Source organism: Monodelphis domestica, chromosome 1 (genome assembly GCF_027887165.1).
Source record: "Monodelphis domestica isolate mMonDom1 chromosome 1, mMonDom1.pri, whole genome shotgun sequence".
Classification (NCBI taxonomy): domain Eukaryota; kingdom Metazoa; phylum Chordata; class Mammalia; order Didelphimorphia; family Didelphidae; genus Monodelphis; species Monodelphis domestica.
In genome coordinates, this window is record NC_077227.1 from 126,892,101 (window position 1) to 126,918,173 (window position 26,073).

Genomic DNA, 26,073 nt, shown 5'->3' on the forward strand with positions numbered 1-26,073 from the left:
CGAGTCGTCCCCGAGGCCAGGCTTTCCCGGGGCGCCGGGAGTCGGGACGCAGTTTAGTGTCTTCGCCCTGGCCTGGGGGGCTGCGCGCGGAGCCTCCTCCCGGCGCCTGCAGCTGCTCCTGGGAGTGGAGGGGCCACGTTGGCGGTGAAGGGCCAGACGAGCGGGGCCTGGCCGGGAGGAAAGGAGCGGCTCCAGGTCCCCGCTGCTGGTTTGCCAAAATTGAGGAAGCTTGGGAACACACGCACCGTGGTGAGAAGGCGACCAGTAGGAGGGAGGGAAGGTCGGAGCGGAGCTGCGGGGCCCTCGGGCTCCGGAGTCGGGCCCCCAGGGAAAAGAATGCCCCTCTGTTAGCCCCTCCTGAAAGGCGCGGGCTCGGGGCTGGGGCAGCTGCTGCCCGCTGGCCCTGGGTGGGATGCCCTGGCCTGTTTTGGGAAGTTGTCCAGACCTGTGGAGTCCAGCCTGCCATACCGATCGAGTTTCTGAACAAAGCCCTGGGAGAAGACTCAGAAAACCTTGCATTTCTAGAGTGCTTTTCGCAACTCCTCGAGGGGCTGAAGGGCACAAAGGGCAAATCCAGGCGACATTTGATCATGGACAATGATCTCTATGAGGTAGCTAGGACAGGACAGGAGTCACCCCAACTAGGACAATAGTAACCTAGTTGCCACTATTTGCAGCTTAGGTGCAGTCAACTCTATCCCTTTATAACTAATGTCTTCCTTATACTTACTCCCCTTTGTGTACACTGGAGACTTATGACTATTGTGGGGCTTCCACCAATGCCAGGAGAAATGCAGAAATATCCACCGTGTGTTCAGTAAATTCCTGTCGGTTGTAGAAGAGAAACTGAGCCCCTAGAGTTTTTTGTTTTTTAAAACCCTTACCTTCTGTCTTAGAATTCTATCAGTAAGGGCTAGCAGTTGGGATTAAGTGATTTACCCAGGATCACTGCTGGAAGTGTCTGAGGCCAGATTTGAAGGTAGAACCCTCTAGTCTCCAGGCTTGGCTCTCTATCTACTGAGCCACCTAGCTGCCCCTAGAGAAGTTTTGAAATCAAATTTTTGTATCTTTTTCTGATGAACAATTTTTTTCCTCTCACCTCAGGAAAACAAAACATTAAAAAAAAAAAAAAAACCTTTGTAACATATATAGTCAAGTAAAATAAATTCTCATATTGGCCATGTCCAGAACTGTGTGTCGTATTCTGCATCCTAAATCCATCACTTTGTCAGAAGGTGGAAAGCATCCTTCATCATTGGTCCTTTGGAGTCATGGTCATGGAGTTGATTAAAGTTCTTAAGTGAATTCTAGGGAAGCTAATTGACAGGGGCAGCTAGGTGGTTCACTAGATAGAAACACAAGCCTGGAGATGGAATGTCCTGGGTTCAAGCCTTCACTGCTCTTCTGCCTTGGGACCGATCCTTAGTATCCATTCTGAGACAGAAGGTAAAGGTCTAATTAAAATAAAATTTAAAAAAGAAGTTAATGGACTTGCCCAACAGCAGATTGAAGGAAGAATCCATGCCTAGAAACTATCTCCTCTGCTACTTCTTTGCTACTAGATACTTTAATTCAACAAGCATTTGTAAATCACTGTGGATAGGTACTCACTGCATTTTTGGGTAATAGTAAGAAGTTCTTTTCTTCTTTCCCTTTTCCAACAGTGATCTGTGCAAAGCATAACCATGGGCCTGGAAGCCCCAGTGCCACCGAAGACTGAAGAGACTCCAGTGAGAGTGGCTCTGCGTGTTAGGCCACTTCTGCCCAAAGAGCTGCTCCATGGACATCAGAGCTGTCTGGAAGTGGAACCAGAAGAAAAGCGGGTCATCCTGGGTCGAAATCGGTCCTTTGATTTTGATGTGGTGTTTGCAGAAGCTTCGGGTCAGGAAATGGTGTACCTGACTTGTGTGCAGCCCCTCCTTGGTGCTTTCTTTGAGGGTTTCAATGTTACTGTATTTGCCTATGGTCAAACTGGCTCAGGGAAGACATATACCATAGGGGAGGCGAGTATTGGTGAGTGCCCTGGTCAGGGTCAGCTTTATTTGTACCTATCTATCTATCTATCTATCTATCTATCTATCTATCTATTTATCTTTCCTTCTTCCTTTCTCTCTCTCTCTCTCTCCCTCCCTCTTTCCTTCCTTCCTTCCTTCCTTCCTTCCTTCCTTCCTTCCTTCCTTCCTTCCTTCCTTCCTTCCTTCCTTCCTTCCTTCCTTCCTTCCTTCCTTCCTTCCTTCCTTCCTTCCTTCCTTCCTTCCTTTTTAAACCCTCACCTTCCACCTCAGAATCAATACTGTGTATTGGTTCTAAGGCAGAAGAGTGGTAAGGGCTAGGTGATGGGGGTTCAGTGACTTGCCCAGGGTCACACAGCTAGGAAGTGTCAGAGGCCAGATTTGAACCTCCTGTCTCTAGATCTGGCTCTCAATCCACTGAGCCACCCAGCTGCCCCACTTTGTATCTATTTCTGAGACTTGGAAGCACTACATTCCCAAATTTGCTATACTACTCCTCCCCTTCTCCCACTCCCTTCTTATGTTATTAAGTTTTCAGTCATGTCTGATTCTTTATAACCCTGTTTGGGGTTTTCTTAGCAAAGATACTAGAGTGGTTTACCATTTCCTTCTCCAGCTCATTTTACAGATGAGGAATTAAGGCAGAGTTAAGTGATTTTCCCAGGGCCATATAGCTAGTCTTCCTAAATTCAGGTCTGGTACTCTATCCACTGCACCACCTAGATGTCCCCATCAAAGAAATAGGGACGGTTAACCAGAAAAGGGGAAAATTAAGAAATATTTGCAAGCTGAGACTTGTTCTGTGACATGACTAAGGACAGAATTAGGACTAACAGATGGAAGTTATAGAGAGGAAGAATTGAATTCCATTTAAGGACAGAAACAAAACAAATTTCTCCATAGATCTCCTGGCATTGTTGGAAGACTCACAATGTTCATATGTCTATAGTAGATATGAAAAGGGTAGAAAGCCATAAATCAGTTAAAAAGAGATAGAGTTGGTAGGTAGCACAATGGATAGAATGCCAGGCCTACAATGGGGGGTACCTGGGTTCAAATCTGGCTTCAGACACTTCCTTGCTGTGCAAGTCACTTAACCCTGTTTGTTAAGCCCTTACTGCTCTTCTTGTGTCTTAGAATTGGTATGAGGATAGAAGGTAAGGATTAAAAAGAAAAAAAAAGATAGAGCTGACTATACCAAGGGCTGCAAACAGTAAAAACTAAAGCTAATGGACTTATGAGATAGTGAGTTTTTCATTACTGGAAGTGTTTAGATAAACTGTATAAATTCCTGTTATGGCTATTGAAGGAATTCCTGCTTGGAGGGGAAGGTTGGATAAGATGACTTCTAAGATATCTGTTGATTTAATCTTTTATGGCTCCATTGCCAATTTTTGATTAGATTTCTTTGATATGTTATTAATTTTACAGAAATTTTTTCCTATTCTCCTTTCCCTCCCTCCCTCCCTCCCTCCCTCCCTCCCTCCCTCCCTCCCTCCCTCCCTCCCTTCCTTCCTTCCTTCCTTCCTTCCTTCCTTCCTTCCTTCCTTCCTTCCTTCCTTCCTTCCTTCCTTCCTTCCTTCCTTCCTTCCTTCCTTCCTTCCTTCCTTCCTTCCTTCCTTCCTTCCTTCCTTCCTTCCTTCCTTCCTTCCTTCCTTCCTTCCTTCCTTCCTTCCTTCCTTCCTTCCTTCCCTTTCCTTTTTAATTCTTTGTTATAAAGAATGATCCACTAGAAGAGAAGAGGGAAAAGGTTATGGGGAAAAATCTAGATGTTGCAAAAACAAAATATATTAGTGAAAAAAGTGTTATAATCTACAGTTTCACTGTCACTCCACACCCTCAGCCTGCTCTTAGTTCCTGATCCAACCCTAGGTGACTACTGTTTGCAGCACTAAGTTTAGTCAGCTTTATCCCTTTTTAGCTGATTTTTTGCTTTATACCCTTTTTGGTATAGGAATATGAGTATTTTGGAGCTCTGAGCAATGTCAGCAGCTCTTTGGAGAAATTTCCATTATGTTTAAAGGGAATGAGTACCTTTCTGGCTGTCGTAAAGTAGGGTCCTCCAGACTTTTCACCTGTGTTTCATCCTATCCTGATGTCTGGTTAAGTTCTGAGTTCCTTCCCGCTCTGAGCCTTTGAATCTCTTGTGCTATCTTTCAGCTTCCCTTCATGAGGATGAACAGGGCATCATTCCCCGGGCTATGGCAGAAGCCTTCAAGCTCATTGATGAGAATGACCTGCTAGATTACACTGTGCGGGTGTCCTACCTGGAGGTGTACAAGGAGGAGTTCCGAGACCTGCTGGAGGTTGGAACAGCCAGCAGAGATATCCAACTACGAGAAGATGACAAAGGAAATGTTGGTGAGAAGCTCTCTGTGATTCTCTTCCTAGGGACTCTGCAAAGGCTCTATTACTATTGGTTGAGTCTTCTCTATTTTTTTGCTTCAGAAAGCAATGGTTCCATTACCTCATAGACCTGTCATATCTCCACTTGGCCTTATTATAGTATCAGGTGCTCCATGTTAAGGGGAGATAAGCAGCAGAGAGTGGCTTTAGGAAGAACAAGATCCAAAGGGCAATGCAGAAATTTCCTGCTTTGGCCTTTATCCCTCTGGACCAAACCCAGGTGCATCTATTTGCCCTCTCCTGGCTTTTGTCTTGATTTTCCCACAGGACGATGCAAGCAATGCAGTGTCATGGAAGGAACCCCCTGCCATGAATGAATCTTAGCACTCTGAACCTCATTGGAGAAGAGGGGGAGGTGGATGAGATGACCTCTAAGCTCTTCTCTAGGACCACCATTCTTGAATTCTGTTTCTTCATTTCGTTTCTGCCTTTTCCCCTTGAGTTGCTAATGAAATGTTTCTCTTTGTAGTGCTGTGTGGTGTGAAGGAGGTAGAAGTGGAAGGTCTGGATGAGGTGCTGAGCCTGTTAGAAGTGGGCAATGCAGCTCGGCACACGGGGGCCACTCACATCAATCGTCTGTCCAGCCGTTCCCACACTGTCTTCACAGTGACCATGGAGCAGCGCCGAGGAACTGGCCGCCTGCCTCGCCTTCCCTCCATGGGTCCCATCTCTGGCCAGCTTCTCTCCTCCAAGTTCCACTTTGTGGACCTAGCAGGTTCTGAGAGGGTCCTGAAAACAGGCAACACTGGAGAGAGGCTGAAGGAGAGTATTCAAATCAATAGCAGCCTGCTGGCCCTGGGCAATGTCATCAGTGCCCTGGGGGACCCTCACCGCAAGGGCAGCCATATCCCCTATCGGGACTCTAAGATCACCAGGTGTGTGTGAGCCTACGTCTCCTTACCTTTCTCGTGTCCAGTGGGTCTTGGTGACGTGGCTCCTTCTGTATCTATCATGAGAGGGGCAGCCTGGGTTCTGAGAATCAGGGAATCAGATTCCACTGCTAGAAGCAGTATCAGCAATGGATGAGAAGCAGGGGCAGCTAGGATAAGAGGGGCCAGACCTGAAGTCAGGAAACTCATCTTTTAGAATTTAAATCTGGTTTCAAACATTTACTAGTTGTGTGACCCTGGGCTAGTCACTTCACCTCATTTACTTCAGTTTGTTCATATGTGAAATGAGCTGGATAAGGAAATGGCAAAGCACTCCAATATCTTTGCCAAGAATACTCCAAATGGGGTCATGAAGAGTCGGACTCAGTGAATCAAAACAATGAGAAGCATTGTGCTATAGCAGATAAAGAGCTAGACAGGAAGATCTGAGTTCAAGTCTTGATTCTGACAAAGTAGACTGGCTAGCTGACTGTGAGCAAATCACTTAATCTCTCAGTGGTCTTGGCATTTCTCTTAATATTATAAGTTGCCAAGAAGGTGTCAGCATGCATCAGTATAGGATGTTTGCCCACCCAGGAGTTCCCAGTATTAATGAAATCATTGGTCCAGTCCCTGTTTTTAATGTTAATGGTCAGCAGATTAGAGTTACTAGAGTTGAGGGTGATGGAGGCAGCTGGTCTTTGATATCTGGAGATGATCTGTTTCAGGAAGTATCATATATAAAGGGGTCTTCAAATGGAAATACTCCATTGTGTCCCTTGCTAACTTTTCCTCTGCCTGATTTTCCATAGGATCTTGAAAGACTCTTTGGGTGGAAATGCCAAGACTGTGATGATCGCCTGTATCAGCCCTTCTTCTTCAGATTTTGATGAGACCCTCAATACCCTCAACTATGCCAATCGGGCCCAGAACATCCGCAATTGTGCCAGGATCAACTGCCGGCGGGAACCAGAGCATGTGGAGGAGCTGCACCTGCAGATCCGAAGTCTCCAAAAGGCCCTAGAGCAGCGGCACCGCTCAGAAACGCGCATCATCCACAGGCCTGAACCAGTGCCGCGCCAGCCTCGAGCTCCAGAATCATCTTCCCGCCTTGTGGCAGAGTGTGCCCGCTACCGGGCTTGCACCGATTCAGCCTACCACCTCTTTCTGGAGCTTCAGGGAGAAGAAGCGTTGTCTGAAGAGATGAGCCAGAAGATTCGGGAATGGCTTTGTACTGTGGAGGGTGAACGCAGTTCCTTGAGCTCTTCTTCAGGACCTGACAGCGGCATCGAGAGCTCCTCAGTCAATGACCCGTGTCCCCGGGTCCCTGGGACAAAACCATCTAAGGCTCAGGTATGAGAATGGTATAGGAAACCCATGGGGAAGTGTGGCTATTGGCCCCATGCTCATTGACTCTGAGTCTCATTTTCAGGGCAAAAGGGAAGCACCATGGTATAATGGAAAGGGCATTGGATTTAGATCCAGTGGACCTTGAATCCCAGCGCTGGCATTTACTTACTGTCTTTGTGACTTTGGGCAAGTCTTACCACTTCCGTTGGCCTCAATTTCCTTATCTGTAAAATGAAAGAAATGGCATATGTTAAGGGTTTTTAAACTGAAGTCTGTGAAGTATTCTTTTTTTAAAACCCTTATCTTCTGTCTTAGAATTGATACCAAATATTGGTTCCAAGGCAAAAGAATAGTAAAGGCTAGACAATTGGAGTTAAGTGACTTGCTCAGAAAGTATCTGAGGTCAGATTTGAACTGAGGACTTCCCATATCTGGCTGTGAATGTGCTTTTAAAAAATATTTTGGTAACTTTATTTCAGTATAACTGATTTCCTTGGTAATCAAAGGTATTTTATTTTATACAGTTAAAAACATTATTTTGAGGAGTCCATAGTGTTTACCAGGGTGCCAAAGGGGTCCATGACACACAAAACATTTAAGAACTTTAAAACCAGATGATTTCTAAGGTCCCTTCACACTCTAAGACCTCTGATCCTAAATCTGTGCTGTGTGAGGAAAAGGTACTATCTGGGAAGAGTTGACTGAAATTAGGTAGATGCTCATGGAAGTACTTAAAAGAGAAAAAAGTGTTAGAGATGGTACTAGACCGAACAAGGACCTTTTGTGGCTTAGGAACAAGAAAAGAATGTGAACTAGAAAGAGAAAAAGAGAGACAGAAATAGAGGGGGGAGGAGAAATAGAGAGAGAGAGAGAGAGAGAGAGAGAGAGAGAGAGAGAGAGAGAGAGAGAGAGAGAGAGAGAGAGAGAGATGAATTCCTGGAGAAGAATGCAGGCTTTAAAAGCAGAAAGGACAGGATAGCTGTGGAGAAAATGAGAAAAAGATGAGCTAAATCTAGATAAAGAGTATAAAGAACAGAGGAATCTGGGAATTGCTCTCCTTTTGGGGATACTCTTAAGGAAAGACATACATGCATAGACCCCCTCCCGTGATGCCATTTAATTTTTTTCTCCAAGGAACATGAAGGAGGTGGGGATCAGCAGCGGTTGCTAAGCCTACAGAGCCAAGTGGCACGCCTGGAGGAGGAGAACAAAGACTTTCTGGCTGCCTTGGAAGATGCCATGGAACAGTACAAGCTACAGGTAGGGCTCTTTGCAGATTTAGACTACTTAGCACAATGCCTGGCACATAATAGGTACTTAAAACATATTTATTGACTGATATTGACTAAGCACAAATAGAATGTATGCTTCTCCTAATTCTTCACGTATTTGATCCCCAGTCATATTTAAGAGGTCATTTTGTCTTGTTTGACTTTTTGCACTTATTTCTATGACCCCTTCTGGTTTGTGGGCAGTTAGTAGGATGGCTAACCAGGATTTTGGATTCTGAAAGCCATAGGTCTGAAAAACTATCTCCCAAGCCTAGTACATACATATGGGCAAAAATATGAAGTCAAGGGGCAGCTACCTGGCTCAGTGGATAGGGCACCAGGCTTGGAGATAGGAAATCATGGTCCAGATCTGGCCTCTGGCACTTACTCCCTAGCTGTGTGATCCCTGGGCAAGTCCCTTACCCTCATGGAGCCTGTTTCTTCATCTTTAAAATGGGGATAATCATACTTGCATTTCTTATTTCACAGGTTTTGTGAGGTTACCTTTGTAAACCTTAAAGCACTGTATAATTGTTAGCTATGATTGTTATTGTTTTTATTTCTAATGTATTGTAGAGTGACCGGCTTCGAGAACAGCAAGATGAGATCGTAAAGCTTCAGTTACGGCTTGAAATGACCAGGCCTGGCTGGGGACCCTCAGAATTACTGCAGAGCCTTTCTTTGGGGGACCATTACCTTCGGCCCCATACTGCCCCTCTGGAGGCAGCTCGCTCTCATGCCCTTGGCATGTCTCCAACCCCCTTAATTCCTGGAAATGAGAATGAGAGCACTCAAAAAGAAGAGGTAAGGGACAGGGATAAATAAGACCTAGCTTTATTTTGGCTAAGTCCTCTCCGCTCTGGAACTTGGGGTGGCTTCATATCAGGATGGAGAAGCTGTTTCTTTGACTTTCAAAGCAAGCAAACAGAAGAAAACTATGATATGGCAAAAGAGATGAGGAAATCCCTTTTTTAAATCCTTATGGATTTCATCCTAGTCTAGCACCAGTAGGGGACACAAGTTAGGGAAGATGGCAGTAGACATTGCTCTATGACACCTGATTCTACTACACTTGACTTTTCCATGAGTATTTTTCTAGCTATGAAATACTGATGTTTCTTTTTTGATTGACCCCAGATTCAAGGGCGAGATTTGGTTAACATGGGGTTGAATACCACATAGTAGGCCAGCATTTGGCATCTTCCACCTTTTCTTACCTCTCAGAGTAGGTTTTGTTCTCCAGTAAAGGAGGAGATGGCTCTATCTAATGTTCCCAACCTTGAAACCTACTTCTTAGGAGTTGAAGACTGGAGGCTAAGGAAGCCTATAAGAATGGAGGCTTCGCTAAAGGTTAATGGGGCTAAGAAATGAGAATGAGATACTTAGAAAGCCTTAGGAACAGCCTTTATAACATTATTTCTCCCTGGGACAGCTGATTAACAAAAAGGAAAATGGGGATGAGGAACTGGAAATAGTAAAGCTTGGAAGTCATTCCTCTTCACCCTCAGAGGAAGAAGAAGAAGAAGGAGAGCCTAAGAGGTCCTTGCATCTTCGAAGGTAAGCTGTAATCAGTTCTGATAGAGGTTAATCTTTTCTGTAGATTTCCCTAGGCAGCAAGAGATCAAAAGGACCATTTTAAAATTTAATCCCCACCTAATTTCATGTAAAAACAGTTTCCAACATTTTTCAAAGGATATTGCTTCTTAAATTCTCTCCCTTCCTCCATTCCCAACCCCCTTGAGATGGTAAGCAATCTCATATGGAATTTCATATATGTGCAATCATGTAAAACATTTTTCCATATTAATCCTTTTGTGGAAGGAAACTCAAATCGAAAAACATTAAGAAAGTGAAAAAAGTTTGATTTGGTTTAGTTTCAGACTCAGTTCTTTTTCTCTGGAAGTAGGTGGCATTTTTTATCATGAGTCTTTTGGGAGTTTTGGATCATGGTATTGTTGGGAATAGCTGTTATTTACAATTGAGTATTCTTGTTATTGAACAATGTTCTACTAGTTCTGCTTATTTCACTCTGCTTTAGTTTGTGTAAGTCTCTTCAGACTTTTCTGAGCTCTTCCTGCTTGTTATTTCTTACCGCACAATAGTATTCCATTATAATCATATACTTTAATTATTCGCCTTTCCCCAGCTGAAGGGGATTTTCTCACTTTCCAAATCTTTGCCTTCCTAAAAAGAGCTGCTTTAAATATTTTTGTACAGAAAGATCTTTCCTCTTTTTGTTTTTTAATCTCTTTGGGATATAAACATAGTAATGGTATTGCTGGGTCGGAAGGTGTGTACTGTTTTATAGCCCTTTGGGCATAGTTCCAGATTGCTCTACAGATTTATTGAATCAGTTCACAACTCCCCCAACAATCCATTGGTATCCCAGCTTTCTCATATTCCCTCCAAGTTTTGTCATTTTCCTTTTCTGTCATAATAGCCAATCTGACTGATAGGTGTGGGGTGGTACCTCAGAGTTGTTTTAATTTGTATTTCTCTACATAATGATGATTTAGAGAATTTTTTATATAACTACAGAAAGCTTTAATTACTTTGTCTGAGAACTGTTTGTTTATATCCTTTGGCCATTTATGACTTGCATTCTTATATTTTCAATTAATTTCTCTATGTACTTAAGAAATGAGGCCTTTATTAGACTTGTAAAAAAGCGTTTGATCCACTATGATTACTGTGTATTACTTTCCATCCTATTTATTGATGTTTAATTTCTGACCTCCACCTCCCCCACTTTCTTCTCTTTTCTATCAGCTCTATTCCCCTTCTCTTATCCCCTCTCCCTCCTATTTTCCTATAGGGTAATATAGCTTTCTATACCTAATTGATTGTGTATGTTCTTCCCTCACTGAGTCAATTCTGATGAGAGTAAGGTTCACATTCTCTCTTCCCCACCTCCCCATCTTCCCTTCCAGTGTCAATGCTCTTTCATGCCTCTTTTATGTGCAATAATTTGCCCCCATTCTATTTTTCCCTTTCTTTTCCTCCCAGTGCATTTCTCTTTTCTCATGCCTTAATCTAATTTTTTTTTATATCATCCCATCATATTCAACTCATACCCTTATGCTCTGTGTATTTTCCTTAATAAGGACAAAGTTTTTTGGTGTTAATAAGAATCATCTCCCCATGTAGGGAGGTATACAAATTTAACCTTATTGGATATCTTTTGATTTTACTTTCCAGTTAATCTTGAGTCTTGCATTTGAGAGTTGAGTTTTTCATTCAGCTCTGGTCTTTTCATTAGGAATGTTTGAAAGTTCTCTATTTCATTGAGTACCCATTTTTTCACTTGAAGGATTATGCTCAGTTTTGCTCGGTAAGTGATTCTTGGGTGAAGTCAAGTGATCATTTCTTTGCCCTCTATAATATCATATTACATGCACTCTGATCCTTAAATGTAGAAGCTGCTAAGTCTTGGGTTATCCTGACAAATATCTGTGATATTTTAATTGTTTCTTTTTGGCTGTTTGTAATATCTTCTCCTTGACCTGGGAGTTTTGGAATTTGACTATAATGTTCTTTGGAGTTATCCTTTGGATCTTTTTTAGGTGATTGGTGGATTCTTTCTGTTTCTATTTTGTCCTTTGGTTCTAGAATATCAGGGCAGTCTTTCTTGATAATTTCTTGGAAGATATCTAAGCTCTTTTTTTTTTTTGTTCATGGCTTTCAGGTAGTAATAATTCTTAAATTATCTCTCAAATTTATTTTTCAGATCAGTTGTTTTTCCCATGAGATAGTTTAGATTTTCTTCTATTTTTTCATTCTTTTGACTTTGATTGTTTTTTATGTCCAATGGAGTCATTAGCTTCCACTTGTCTAATTCTAATTTTTAAAGCATGATTTTCTTGAATAAGCTTTTGTACCTCCTTTTCTATTTGATCAGTTCTACTTTGTAAAGAATTCTTTTCTTCAGTGTATTTTTGTAACAACCCCAAGCATTCTTTTTCTTCTTGGAAATGTGACCAGGGTTCCTTGCTCCTCTGTGACTGCAAGTTCTGGTATGTGTTGGTGCTCCTCCTCATCCTGTAATTGTGCCTCCAGAATGCAACTTGGTTCTTTGTATGGGGAATGCAATGAGAATCTTGCACCCAGAGCCAGCAAAAGGGACCCCTTTTTCCCAAGGGCCAATTAATCCTATCTTTCAATAAGTTTTTCTCTTCAGTACATTTTTGTATATCTTTTCCCATTTGGCCAATAAGGAGTTATTCTCTTCTTTGGATTTTTGTGCCTCTTATCAATTGTCCTATTCTGTTTTTTACAGTATTAATTTCTTCTGTATTTTTTTTTGTGCTTCCTTTACCAAGCTATTGACTCTTTCTACATGATTTTCCTGTATCACTCATTTCTTCTCCCAGTTATCCTCCTACCTCTCTTATTTGATTTTTTAAATCCTCTTTGAGCTTTTCCATTAATTCTTTTTGGGTTTGAGAGCAATTAATATTTTCTTGGAGGCTTTGGATGTAGAAATATTGACTTTGTTGTCTTCTTATGAGTTTGGCTCTACCCTATCACCAAAATAAATTTCTGTGTTGAGTTTCTTTTTTTTGTTGTTTGTTCATTTTTCTGCCTTTTTCTTTTTTAGTTTAAAAAACTGTTAAAAGTTGAGCTCTGAAACTGTGGTGAAGGGAGTACTGCTCCAAGGTTCAGATTCTTTTGCAGCTACCTTCAGAGCTGGCACTGGGTATCTATCTGCTTTCAGTTCTTCCAAAGTAGTATGATACAAGGAGAGGTATGTTTAATACTGTTCATGCTCTGTGAATAACCCCAAGCATTTTTTTACTCCTTGGAAATGTGACCAGGGTTCCCTGCTCCTCTGTGACTGCAAGTTCTGGTATGTGTTGGTGCCCCTCCTCATCCTGTAATTATGCCTCCAGAATGCAACTTGGTTCTTTGTATGGGGAATGCAATGAGAATCTTGCATCCAGAGCCAGCAAAGGGGACCCCTTGTAATCTCCTGAACAATTGTTCAACCCCCTTTACCATGTGTGACTTGAGAGTTCTGGAAGCCTTGGCTGCTGCTTCAGCTGTGCCCAAAGCCTGTTTCCTCCATGGGGCCTGTCCTGGTGCGCTGGGCTTTCCCATCACCCTGGTGTACTAGGATCCTTGTCCTGGCCTTTTAAATTGTTTGGGACTGAAAAATTACTTCACCTTGTCCTTTTGTGTATTATGCTGCTTCAGAATTCATTTTTAAGTCTTTGCTTTTTGGAGGGCAATGTGATTTAAATCAGAGGTTCCTGTACCTTCTCTGCCATCTTGGCTTCTCTCTCTAATCTGCCATTATCTTTTTCCTGGCCTTTTCAGCAGCTGCCAGTACTGAATGCCTTAGGTGACCTTTCACCTTCTGATGGAGGTCCCAGTACCTTTGGAGGCTTTAACTCTAACCCTTGTTATTCCCTTGAATGCCCACATTTTGGATAGAAAAGGTATATACTTCTCTGGGTCCTGTCCTCTAGAAAAGCCATTGGGAACTGGAACAAGAAGGAAGCCATCCAGTGCCATGGAGAACCTCACAGTGAGAATAAAGGCTTGGAACTTAACCTAGAGGATCTAGAGACTTCAGCCCATATAACCAGAGGTGAGTGGAGCTATCAACATTGCAATTGGAAGTACTAACCCCAACCCCCATTTCCTGGAAGTACTAACCCCAACCCCCATTTCCTGGAAGTACTAACCCTAACCCCCATTTCCTGGAAGTACTAACCCTAACCCCCATTTCCTTATCCCAAACTCCCTTGTTTAACTAGAACTGTCTTAGGTAGAGACCCTCCGACTTTGTTCTGCTGTGGGGACCCTGGATAAGGCTTTCTGTACTGAACTACAGTTTCTCAAATTAATTCTTTTTAGCAGTAAGCCATCTTTCTCCCTGTCTCCTATTCCACCACCCCCTTGTCTCTTTCTGAAATGTAATGTTTAATTTCCAAGTTGGAGACTTTCACAAGAAAACTTTTGCTTCCAGGGCTCCTTTTCTCTAGCTGTAAAATGGGGAGGGCAAGGTTCTCCTTGGGGAATGTCGTCCTTCCCCTAGACTACAGGATCACAATTTTAGAGATCTTGGAGGTCATCTTCATTTTACAGAGACCTGAAATGGCTAAATGTCTTCTCCTGAGTCACATAGTTGGTAAATGTCTGAAATAGCATTCAAACTTAAGTTTTCCTGACTCGTAAGTCCAGGGCTCTATGCACTATATTCCTCCTCCTCAGCAATTCTTTACTTTTTTTTTATGTCGTAGATCTCTTTAATGGTCTGATGAAGCTTATGGACCCCTTCTCAAAACTACACTTTTTGATGTATAAACTAAAATACATAAGATTGTAAAGGAAACCAATTATATTTAAATAAAGAAAATTTCTTTTCCCATCCAAGTTTAGGTACCCTCTGAAATTGTGAACCACAGATTTAAGAACTTCTTACCTAGGTGAAGAGTCAGACCTCTGGAACAGAGGCAAGGTGGCTCAGAGACCCCTTTTCAGACCTCAGAAAAAATTCTCATCTTCTGCCCTCAAATCATTGAATCCTTGGGTAGAAGGCAAGAGTGGACAAGGGGAACAGAAACTGTCACAAATCTGTTCTTCTTTTTCCTTTAGTCCTCTCATGTCTTCCTCACTCAGTTTCTGACTTTATGCTGTTAAACTCGTGAGTAGTTGACCCTTTCATATTCTCCTCTGTTCCCTTCAGCAACTCTGAGCATCTGTCATTTTGGGTTGTTACAGCAACTGGTAGGAAAAAGGAGCCATCTGGTTGTGGACAAAGCCTCTCTGTCAGGGCCTCTGAGTGGCGTCTGGCACAGGCCCAGCAGAAGATCCGGGAGTTGGCCATTAACATTCGTATGAAGGAAGAACTAATTGGAGAGCTTGTCCGAACAGGTGATAGGGTGGCTCAGGATCTCTCTCATATGGCTTTTGAGTAAAGGGTAGTTTAAACAGACTGCCATAAAATAGAGCTCCCTAACATGCGTGGTTGTCATTTCCCTTCTTGGTGGTTCTATAGAGGGGTTTAGTCTCTTGCCATAAGGGAGAACCTTTTTGTAGACAGCCCTAGGAGATGCCCATAGGGATTGGGTAGAATAAACACTCCCCTAGACAAGACACTGAAGTGATGAGTGATAGAGATGGCCAAACCTGGGGCCTCCCACCCCAGGTCATGACATCTTGTCTACATGGTGGGTTTGTAGGGAAGGCAGCCCAGGCCATGAATCGGCAGCATTGCCAGCGGATTGGAGAGCTAGAACGAGAAGCTGACCAGGTGCGGGCAGAGCTGAATGAGGGCCAGAGGCAGCTTCGGGAGCTGGAGGGAAAGGAACCCCAGGATCCTGGAGAGAGATCCCGGCTGCAGGAATTTCGCAAGAGGGTTGCCGTTGCCCAAAACCAAGTACAGGTTGGTGTCCACATGAAGTGATAGTAAGGAGGAAATTTTCGCTGACTATATTTTAGTTCCTAAGAGATTCTTTGGAGTCTGGAAACTTGGTTTCTGCTCAGAGATTTCACATGTTACTTTGGGAAGTCACTACTCCTTCTTGCCTTAGTTTCTCCATCTATTTAATACTGAATCTTGCCTGGCCTTCCAGGGATGACTCTATAAGAAACTAAAAATTCTGTAAAAAAATGGGACTGTTGGTTATGAGGAAAATACTTTGTAATTTTTATAGTACCTGTAAATGACTATTTTAATCATTATTATAATGAGGGTCTGATGGATTTTTTTTTAAACCCTTACCTTCTGTCTTGGAGTCAATACTGTGTATTGGCTCCAAGGCAGAAGAGTGGTAAGGGCTAGGCAATGGGGGTCAAGTGACTTGCCCAGGGTCACACAGCTGGGAAGTGTCTGAGGCCAGATTTGAACCCAGGACCTCCCATCTCTAGGCCTGGCTCTCAATCCACTGAGCTACCCAGCTGCCCCCAGGTCTGATGGATTTTTAAGCAATGTCTAATAGTATTTTAAACCATAAATAGATTAGAAGTTGAAAAATAGTTTCTGGCTTATAAATATAAGGAAGGAAAAGGAGGAGACCCAGATGATAGTGTAAACAAATTGTATGTAGCATCTTTTGCTATGCCCAAAGAAGGGTGGAATGGCCAGAAGACAATTTTCTGGAATGGGCATAATAGAAGACTTAGATTTATATGGTGCTATAAAGCTCTAAATTATAAAGTTTAAGAAGCGCTTTCCTTAAACTGGTCCTATGCAATTGGGAATTTTTATTTGTCCCTTTCAGGAGTTACAGTGATTCAAAAAAGTAACCTATTGGCCAACCTTCTATTGTTGAACCTTTCCTGCCTTTAATGCTTCTTAGCTGCATGACCAAAATGGGTTAGATCCTGTGTGCCTCAGGCAATTTTCTAGAACTTATCTATTGGGTTATAGAAGGCATGTGGTCAGCTTTAGTGGAGATAATTCTCACCCTGGGAATCCTCTACACTGACAAAATCATAAAATATGAATTCAATGTAGATATGGGTTATTATTACTTAGACTGGTTCTCAGGCAACAGGTATAAAGTCTTTCACCAGGCATGTACTTGGTGAGATCCACCAGAGCTTGCACTTCAGAGCTATGGCCTTCATCCTCTCTATGCCACGATAAGGCATCAGAGTAGGATTTTAGTGCAGTGGAAGCTGGGTAGCTTAAGTATATATTTCATATTTTATAGAGTTAATACATAGATATATTTTTTATATTTAAATAAAGAGTGTGTGTGTGTGTGTGTGTGTGTGTGTGTGTACTATCTATGGGGCAGCTAGGCGGCTCAGGGTTCTATCCCTTGAGCCACCTAGCTGCCACATATATGATATGTATAAGCTTATATGTGTGCACACACACATATACTACATGCTATCCATCTATCCATCTATATGACATTTAGGGCTCAGGAATCAGTCAAACAATTTTATTAAGCATTTGCTCCCTTCCAAGCTTTGTACAAGGCTAGAGATACAAAGAATCCCTTTCCTTAAAGTGCTTAATTTCTTTTGTAGGAGTCAAACATATACATTTACAAGACTATAAAATAGATACAAAGTGATTTGAGGGGGCAGGGCACTTGTAGCGGGGGATTCGGAAAGGCTCCCTGCCATATGGCTAATAAGTAAGTAGCAGATTTTATGTTCAGTGGTTTCAGTTGTATCTGACTCTTTGTGATCTCATTTGGGGTTTTCTTGGTAAAGATACTGGAGTGTTTTGTCATTTTCTTCTCCATTTCATTTGACAGAAGAGGAAAATGTCACTTCCCAGCTGTGTGACCCTGGGCAATTCACTTGACCCCCATTTTGCCTAGCCCTTACCACTCTTCTGCCTTGGAGCCAATACATAGTATTGACTCCAAGATGGAAGGTAAGGGTTTAAAAAAAAAAGAGGAAAACGTGAGGCAAATAGGTTAAGTCCCTTGTCCAGGGTCCTAGTAAGTGTTTGAGATCAGATTTGAATCTTCCTGCCTCCAGACTGGTATTCTATTCCCTGTGCCACTTGGCTGCCCCAACACCTGGCAGCCTTAGCAGAACTAGTATTCAATAGGGCAGTCTCTGATTCCATGTTCTTGTTATTTCCATTATCTCCATGAACCCCATGCCAGAAAGGCAGCTGGCCATAGCTTTGGGGCTGCTGACTAATCTGTCTATTGGCATAGGTCCTAAAGGAGAAAAAGCAAGCCACAGAGCGACTGGTGTCACTGTCAGCTCAGAGTGAGAAGCGACTACGAGAACTGGAGAGGAATGTGCAACTCATGCGTCAGCAACAAGGGCAGCTGCAGAAGCGGCTTCGGGAAGAGACAGAGCAGAAGAGACGTCTGGAGACAGAGATGCACAAGAGGCAGCACCGGGTCAAGGTCAGGGTCTTTGGGGTTTTGTGCCATGAACCTGCAAGGCAGGAGCTGGTGATGAGTCTGGAGTAGAGGTTGGGGAAGATCAGGCAGCAGGATCCAGGGTGGGCAGAAGGGAAGTCAGAGGGGTTAAGAAGAGAATGAGTGGTAGGGGTCGATTCACATACGACATACCTGGACAAGGGTGAAACAGCCCCCTCTAATGCCAGGGTTCCATCACTGGGAAATCCCAGAAGAATCACTGGTAAACAGGGTATCTACACCACTTGACATCTCACTGATCTATTCCAATCCCTTTCTTTTGTCTTTGGTTCTGGTCTTTCCTTTAGGAGTTGGAGCTCAAGCATGAACGGCAGCAAAAGGTCCTGAAAATCAAGACAGAAGAGATTGCAGCCTTCCAGAGGAAGAGAAGGAGTGGCAGCAATGGCTCTGTGATCAGTTTGGAGCAGCAGCAGGTACCTTTGGTTCAGAGGTTGCTGGGTAGCCCTTCACTGACCCCTTTAGTAAGTCATGTCCTGAGAATCAAGGGTCTCCTATTGATTGGGTTTCAGAATTCTTTAGAATTGTGATTCAAGTTGGGGAATGAGAATTGATGACCATTTGGATTGAGACAGAAGGATGGATTGATACAGTCTAATCTCTTTCCTTAGAAGATTGAGGAACAAAAAAAGTGGCTGGACCTAGAAATGGAGAAGATTCTGGAACAGCGGAGGGCTCTGGAAGAGCTAGAGGAGGAACTGCGCAAGCGGGAGACTATTCTGGCTAAGAAGGAAGCTCTGATGCTGGAGAAAACGGGGCTGGAGAGCAAGAGACTTCGATCTAGTCAGGTGAGCTCAAAGTCAGGGACACCAGGAGCAAGAAGAAGGCGGAAGACAATATCTCCTATTAGGGAGAGAAGTTAGAGAAGGCTTTCTAATTTGGGATTCCTACATAATCATCAGGAAGATGCTCAAGGATCAGATCTTTAAAGGGATCTAAGTTCTCAAGTTCCTCAAGTTCCATTAAAATATTTACTTGATACCTGCTGTGTACATTGATCTGAGTTCCATAGGATAAGTAGAAAGTGTGATCTTTTTCCCAGGAAATTTATAGTGTTGAAGAAATGCCTAACAGTCAGGTATGAAAATCAGGCAGCACGTGATTAAGTGTTAAAATATATAGACCATAGGTACTTATAAACAGCTATGGTATAGAAAGAGTACAGGATTTGGAATTAGAAAATCTCAATTCGAATCCCAACACTACCACTTTGTGCCTTGATTTCTATGTAAAATAAGGATAAACATACCACATCACAGAGCTGTTGTGAAAAATCAAATGAGAATAAATTTAAAGTGCTTTTAACCACGAATTGCTATATAAATATAGGTAATTAATCTCATTTTAGAGGACAGAATCTGTTACTGAGCTATCAAAAAAATATTTTATTTGGGCTAATGTCAAGATTCACCTTCTCACTCTGCCATTCCATTCCTCCCCACCTCAAATTGAAAACATAAGAAAACAAAGCCTATTACAAACAATGTGTAGTCAAGCAAAACAAATTTATCCAAAAATTTATTTACCTGTGTATCAGGAAGTGAGTAGTATAATTTCATCATTAGGCCTCTGGAATCCTGGTTGGTCATTCATCACTGAGTTCAACACAATAGAATTCCATTGCATTTATATACTATAACTTGTTTATCCATTCCCCAATTTATGGGTACCCTCTCAGATTCCCATTCTTTGCCACCTTAAAAAGAGCTATAAATATTTTTGTACATGCCTGGAGTTTGTTTTGCATAAGACCAATATCTTCTTTAGACTTTCTGTAATTCCCTCTACTCAATTCTCTCCTTTTCCTATTTTCCTGTTGAGTAAAATATATTTCTACCCAATTCTGGATGTGTGTGTGTATATATTCTTTCTCTGTATGATCAATTCAGATGAGAGTGAATTTTGAGTGTCAGCTGTTCCCCCCTCATCCCTTCCTCCTTGTTTATTTAGTTGTCTACTTGTGCATCTTGATTGTGTGAGACAATTTTCCCTAACTTTCCTTTTCCCTTCCCTTCCAGTGTATTCCAGTATATTCCAGTATCTTTCTCTCTCTTTCCATTCTTAACATTATAACAGCCATTCTCAGGTATTATCTAATTGGACTCCCTCTATAAACCCTGATGATAAGGTTCAGAGGGAACACATATATAATTTCCCAGTATTTGAAATTAAGCTGTTTATCCTTGTTTAGTTTATCATTGTTCATTCATGTTTACTTTTTTGTGCTTCTCTTTGCTTCTGTGTTTGAACTTTCAAAAATTTTCTATAGCTGTGGTCTTCTCATGAGGAATGCTTAGATAATCCTTTATTTTATTAAAAATCCATTTCTCTGCATTAGCATCAGTTTTACTAAGTAAGTTATTCTTGGCTCTAAGTCCATAACCTTTGCCTTCTTGAATATCATATTCTAAGTTCTCTTCTCCCTTACAATGGTGGCTATGCACTGTGTGTGATCCTGACTGGCTCCTCAGTACTTGAATGATTTCTTTCTGGATATTTTTTTGGACCTGGAAGCTCTGGGTTTTGGGAATGAAATTGTTGGGAATTTTTATTTTGGAGTTTCTTCCAGGAGGTGAATGGTGGATTCTGTTTCCACTTTGCCAATTTTTGTTCTAAGAGATCTGGGGCAGTTTTCTAAACGAAAAAGATTTCTTGAAATATGATGCCTAGGCTTTTTTTTAGTTGAAGTGTTTTACATATTATAAGGATTCATTTCTCCCCCTTCTCTCCCTGAACGTTTTCCAGGTCAGTTATTTTTACTATAAGATACCTTACATTTTCTTCTACCTTTGTTCTTTTGTCTTGATTTTAACATTTGCTGCCTCATGAAGTCATTAGTTTCTATTTGATTCATTCTAATTTTCAGGGAGTTTGTTGCTTGGGCAAAGTTTTGTACTTTTTATGCCAACATATTAATTTGCTTCCCAGTTCTTTCTTCCATAGCTCTCATTTCTTTTCCATTTCCCCCCTTAAGTGCTCTCATTTAATTTTTAAGAACATTTAAAAGCTTCAAAAAACCTTTGTGCTCTGTCTCTCCTAGGGATTCTAGTTGAGTTTGTGTCCAACCTGTGTTTTCCTTGGAGGCTCTGCTTGTGAATGTTTTAGTGTCATTCTCTCCTGCCTTTTTGTCTTCAGTATCCTTGCCACAATAGCTTTTTATAGCGGGATTCTTTTTGTTTGTTTGCTTCCAGTGCTTGGACTATTTTCTGACTTTGGACTTAGTGTCAGAATTGGGCTCTGTTTTGGGGGGTGGTGATGTTAAGAGGTGTTTTTGTTGCTTTCTTAGTTTGAGTATTGTATCATTTTAGGATCTTAAGGACAGGTCAGAGACCTATAAACTTTCTCTCAATATGCATTTGGTAGGGATGCAGAGCAAATTCTGGCACTGCCTTCCACTATGAACTCTGCAAGTTCCTGACCAGGGACCAAGCCCCCATCATCTGACTGGAAAGCTCTGTTGGTTCAAAGTGGCAAAACTGTAGGCTCTCCTTTAGTCTCTGAATCCTGCCTTGGTTATCCTTCTGGAATCTGAGCCAGATATAGAAGTAAGGCCCCTGCTGAGAGTCACACTGCTGCAACTTCTGTTGCCACAGATTCTGAATTTCCTTTTTCTGTACACAGCCCAAGGGCCCCCTACTCAGATATGCCAGTCATCTCTGCAGACTCCCTTCTCACTCCACATTGGATCTGTGACTGGAACTGGCTAATAGGTGACAAAGCTCCCAGTTGACACCTAGGCCCTTTGTAGTATGGGTCTCAGATTTCCCTTAGTATGTGTCTGGGACTTTCCTCTTGACCTGGTGCTCAGCTTTTTCTCTGGGCCCTGAATAGTGCTCTGGGGACTCTGCATTCCTAACCCAACTCCAATCTTTAGTGTCTAGAGACCGTTTTCATTGTCCTATCCCTGCAACAAAAGGCTCTGCTGACTTTTCTTTTAGAGTTCTTGGCATATATTCTAGATCTTTTTGGAGTCTTTGGAGGGGAGCTCATCCCATTGGTTTCTATCATTCCACCATCTTGCCTCTGCCATACTGAGCCCATTTCTGAAAAGACAGACAGAATGACAAGGCTTTTACTAAGCGGCTCATCACAGTTCCCCTAGTGAAAACTTCAATCGATCCCTACTTGTTATGTTGACAAATCCTACTGTTCCACTCCTGTGACTTTCCAGGCTGGCCCCACCCTTCCTAGCTAAACCATTTTTTGTTATTTCACAATGGGCAATGTCAACTTTAATGACTTTTTTCTCCATGTCCCATGGACACGCAAGGCTCATTCCTGCCTTTGTGCCCATCATATTCCTTTGTGTATATGCTAATCATTCTGCAATTCTCCAATTCTGCTTTCTCCATGAAGTCTATCGTCGAGCTTCCCCTTTTCAGAACTTAGTCTGAGCATACTACTTAGTACTTATGATGCCTTATATTGTTTGCTTCGAGTGCATGGCTGTTCTTAACATTGACTTCCTGGGAACAGGGCCAGTGTTGAGTCTGGTAAAAGTGCTTCTATGCTTACTGTTCCCTCCTCTTTCTCTCTGCAGGCACTAAATGAAGACATTGTGCGAGTATCAAGTCGATTGGAGCATTTAGAAAAAGAACTGTCTGAGAAAAGTGGGCAGCTCCGTCAGGGCAGTGCCCACAGCCAGCAACAGATTCGTGTAGAGATTGACAACCTACGACAGGAAAAGGACTTGCTGCTCAAACAGCGACTAGAGATTGATAGTAAACTGAGGCAGGGCAATCTGCTGTCCCCAGAGGTATTATTCTACTTGCATGCGAACCCCTCCCAGTCCTTTTGAAGAATGAGATTCCTCAGTCTAGACATTAAAAGTCCCTACCTGAAGCTTACTAGTTGCTACTTTCCCTTCTTTTTTTTAAACCCTTACCTTCTGTCTTAGAATTAATACTGTGTATCAGTTCCAAGACAGAAGAGTGGTAAGGGCTAGGCAATGGGGGTAAGTGACTTGCCCAGGGTCACACAGCTAGGAAGTGCCCGAGGCCAGATTTGAACCTAAGACCTTCCATCTCTAGGCCTGGCTCTCAATCCACTGATCCATCTACCTGTCCCCTTTCCCTTCTCTCTTGAAGCAAAACTAGACTAGTAATAATCACATTAAATTTTAGGTTTTAGAAATCTTTGAGTGGAGGCTGGGTAACTTGTCAGAAGTGTTAGAGGAAAATCTCTTCCTTCCAATTCAGCTTGATTCTAAGAGGAGCTCACTGTACATTTTATGCATAATCCCTTTCATCTATCTCCTTTGTGGTTAGAAAGACTAAAGTATTTAAGAGCACAACCTAGGATTCTAGAATGGAAAGAGCACTGGAAGAAGTGTCAGGATACTAGACTTGGTGCTGGTTTGCCTTTTTGGAGTCTCTCGTCAACTGTAAGAAGTGAGACAGCTGGACTATGTTTTCTCAGATCTGTTTCAGCTCTGAAATTCCATGATTCCATGAATTCCAACTCAATTTTGTACAAGGGCTGTAGATAGTTTAATAAAGAGAGCCGTCATTGTACACCAGATTTTTTTCCTACTGACAAGGTATCTTTTCTGGAAACCCAGCCATTGTTCACTTAGGGAAGATAGATCGATTATAGTTTATAATCATAAACAATGCCAGGCTGGCAAATCAGTTACAAATAAGAGCAAAATACTTTTTTGGAGTCATCTGAATATTTTGGACCTTGTTCGTTTGATAGCATTGGTTCCAGTAGTATACCCCAAGAAGCTTCTCTAGTAATACTTGGACTTCTTGTTGTTGGGCTGGGATCTGACTCACATATTCAGTCTGATGGAAATAAGCATCATCTCCCTTTACACACTGATCATATAGGAACTGTTGCTTACCCAGCTCTTGCTTTCTTGAGTTTATGGCATATAAACTAGATGTCAAGGACCATATTTTGATTATTACTGAATATTTACTTTTGCCCACCTCAAAATAGGCCCTGCATAGAACAAATTTAACTACCGGTGGTTCACTCAGTATTTGTGATTAGAAGGTCTAGACTATTTAAGAGCACACCTAGGAATAGGGAAAGAGCACTGGAAGAAGTGTAAGGAAACTAAAGATGGGTTCTTCACGTTGCTGGTTAGCCTTTTGATAATAAACCGAGGCTCTATATTGATATACTATCAGCTCTATATTATTTCCCCAAGAGTTGGTGTCTATGCCCCTGCAGGAGGAAAGAACTCTATTTCAGTTGGATGAGGCTATTGAAGCTCTGGACGCAGCCATTGAATATAAGAATGAAGCCATCACATGCCGTCAACGGGTACTACGAGCCTCAGCCACCATGTTGTCTCAGTGTGAGATGAACCTCATGGCCAAACTCAGCTACCTTTCTTCCTCAGAGACCCGGGCTTTGCTATGCAAGTATTTTGACAAGGTAGGTAATTTCCTCAAATTCTATAACTTCTCATTTAACCTTCAATTCCATGGGATATTGCACTGGGTGAGAGGCTAAAAAAAGAGGCATCAAAGAATAACAAATTTCCTTAGTTGGTGGGTCTGAACGTAGGATAGACCACAATCCCCAGGGACTTCTTAGCCCTCCCTTTTCCATGATGCCTCTTTTCACCTAAATCCAGTGTTGTCCATAGGCTGAAGCCGAGTGCCCTCCCTGTCTTCACTGCTTTTCCCTCTCCCTGATTTTTCTGACCAATGAGATGGTCCCTGTCTAGAAGATTGCATTTGGGTTATGGGTCTCCAGGGACAAATGAGCCTTAAGATAAACCATAGAAGGGTATGAGAATATGAACAGCAGGTAAGGCAAAGCTGGGATTTGGGACAGGTGGTAACACTTCGGGAAGAACAGCACCAGCAGCACATCGCCTTCTCAGAACTAGAAATGCAATTAGAGGAACAGCAGAGATTGGTGTGTTGGCTGGAGGTAGCAGTGGAACGACAACGACTGGAGATGGACCGCCAGCTAACCCTGCAGCAGAAAGAACATGAACAGAATATTCAACTCTTGCTCCAGCAGAGCCGAGGTAATACTAATTTAATTCACTACACGATATTATGGTTCTTTTTTATTATCGCTGCATTTCCTCCCTCTGCACACCTTGCCTCTTAAATCCAGAGCACCTGGGCGAAGGACTTGTGGGTAGCAAGAGGCAATATGAGAACAGGATCCAATCTCTGGAGAAAGAACTAGGCCGATACATGTGGACAAATCAGGAACTGAAGCAGAGGCTTAATAACTTGAATTCCACAGGACAGAGCAAAGGTAAAGTTTATAGTTGGTTACAAGTCTTGATCATCTCAATTTCCCTTTGGGATATTTCACCTAAGTGAAGTATAACCACCAGCTGAATTTAAATTCTGAAGTAGAAAGGAATAGAAATTTGTCAGAATACTTCAGGCAAGGCTAGATGACAATTTTTTCAGTATCTTAAGAGGGAATCCCTTTGTGTGAGGGTTGGACTAGATTGCTAAAGTCCCTTCTAGTTTCCAAATAATATGAATACCCCACCAGCAAGTTTGGAATACTTCTAATTTTGCTCATTTCTTTCCTCCCTTTGGACATCAAGGCTGAAGGAACCATATATTCCTCATCTTTTTGGCAGTGATGTCACCTCTATCGTATAAATATGACTAAGTATTCTGATAACAATTCTTTGACAAAATTGTGCTCTTGATAACAGGAGGGGAGAAGCGGATTGTGTGCATTGAGAACAGACCATCCTTTGTTACTGGAATAGAAGAAGAGACTGGCACAGCTTCTGAGCAGTTCTGGCAGGCATCACTTAATGAGGGAACTCCTAAAGCCAGGGAAGAGATCCGAGACTTAGTGCATGCACCATTACCATTGACGTGGAAACGCTCATCCTTGTCAAATGATGAGCAGGGGTGCTTAGAGGAGCTCAGGCAGAGAGACGGATCTGAATCCCTGTTTGGAAGGATATTGCCTATGGGTGAACCACTTCTGCCTCGGAACCTGAGCCACTTGCCCAAGTCAAGACGAGAGTTACGAAGATCCAGCCAAGGAATGATTGATGTTAGGAAAAACCCAATATAGACTAAAATCCTAGGGCCTGCCTCAGAGGTTGAGATCTAGGTATGAAAAGTGTTGCAGAGAACTATGTTATTAGATGATCAATCAATTCATAGTCTGCTGAAGGATGCTAATGTTCAAAGGAACACATTTATCGGAAGCTGATACCAGCCTGTGATTTTGGTGATCTGTAATATATACAGCCGGGACTGGGGATTTTGTAAATGTATTTTAAAAGCATGTTTATTATCATTTTGTAATAAATAAGCTTTAAGGCGAGTTTTAAGAACCAAGAAATGGA

General features: G+C 42.3%; 1 protein-coding gene across 5 annotated transcripts; it reads left to right on the forward strand.

Moving 5' to 3' along the window:
• The first annotated feature begins 110 nt into the window (after positions 1–110).
• Positions 111–26,069, forward strand: KIF7 (kinesin family member 7). 5 transcript variants are annotated; one of them, XM_007479342.3, is made up of 19 exons: positions 111–249; positions 1,665–2,013; positions 4,173–4,373; positions 4,888–5,293; positions 6,100–6,640; positions 7,772–7,897; positions 8,485–8,712; positions 9,341–9,465; positions 13,377–13,498; positions 14,635–14,787; positions 15,096–15,298; positions 17,544–17,741; positions 18,065–18,190; positions 18,386–18,562; positions 22,315–22,530; positions 23,955–24,161; positions 24,567–24,765; positions 24,858–25,004; positions 25,423–26,069. In XM_007479342.3, the coding sequence occupies exons 2-19, from the start codon at positions 1,686–1,688 to the stop codon at positions 25,794–25,796; spliced, it is 4,077 nt and encodes a 1,358-aa protein (XP_007479404.2). In that variant the 5' UTR covers positions 111–249; positions 1,665–1,685; the 3' UTR covers positions 25,797–26,069. The 5 variants fall into 5 exon arrangements, with proteins under 5 accessions (XP_007479404.2, XP_007479407.2, XP_007479406.2 ...); XM_007479345.3 differs by having other exon boundaries at positions 18,389–18,562; XM_007479344.3 differs by lacking the exon at positions 111–249 and adding an exon at positions 473–611.
• The last annotated feature ends 4 nt before the right edge of the window (positions 26,070–26,073 follow it).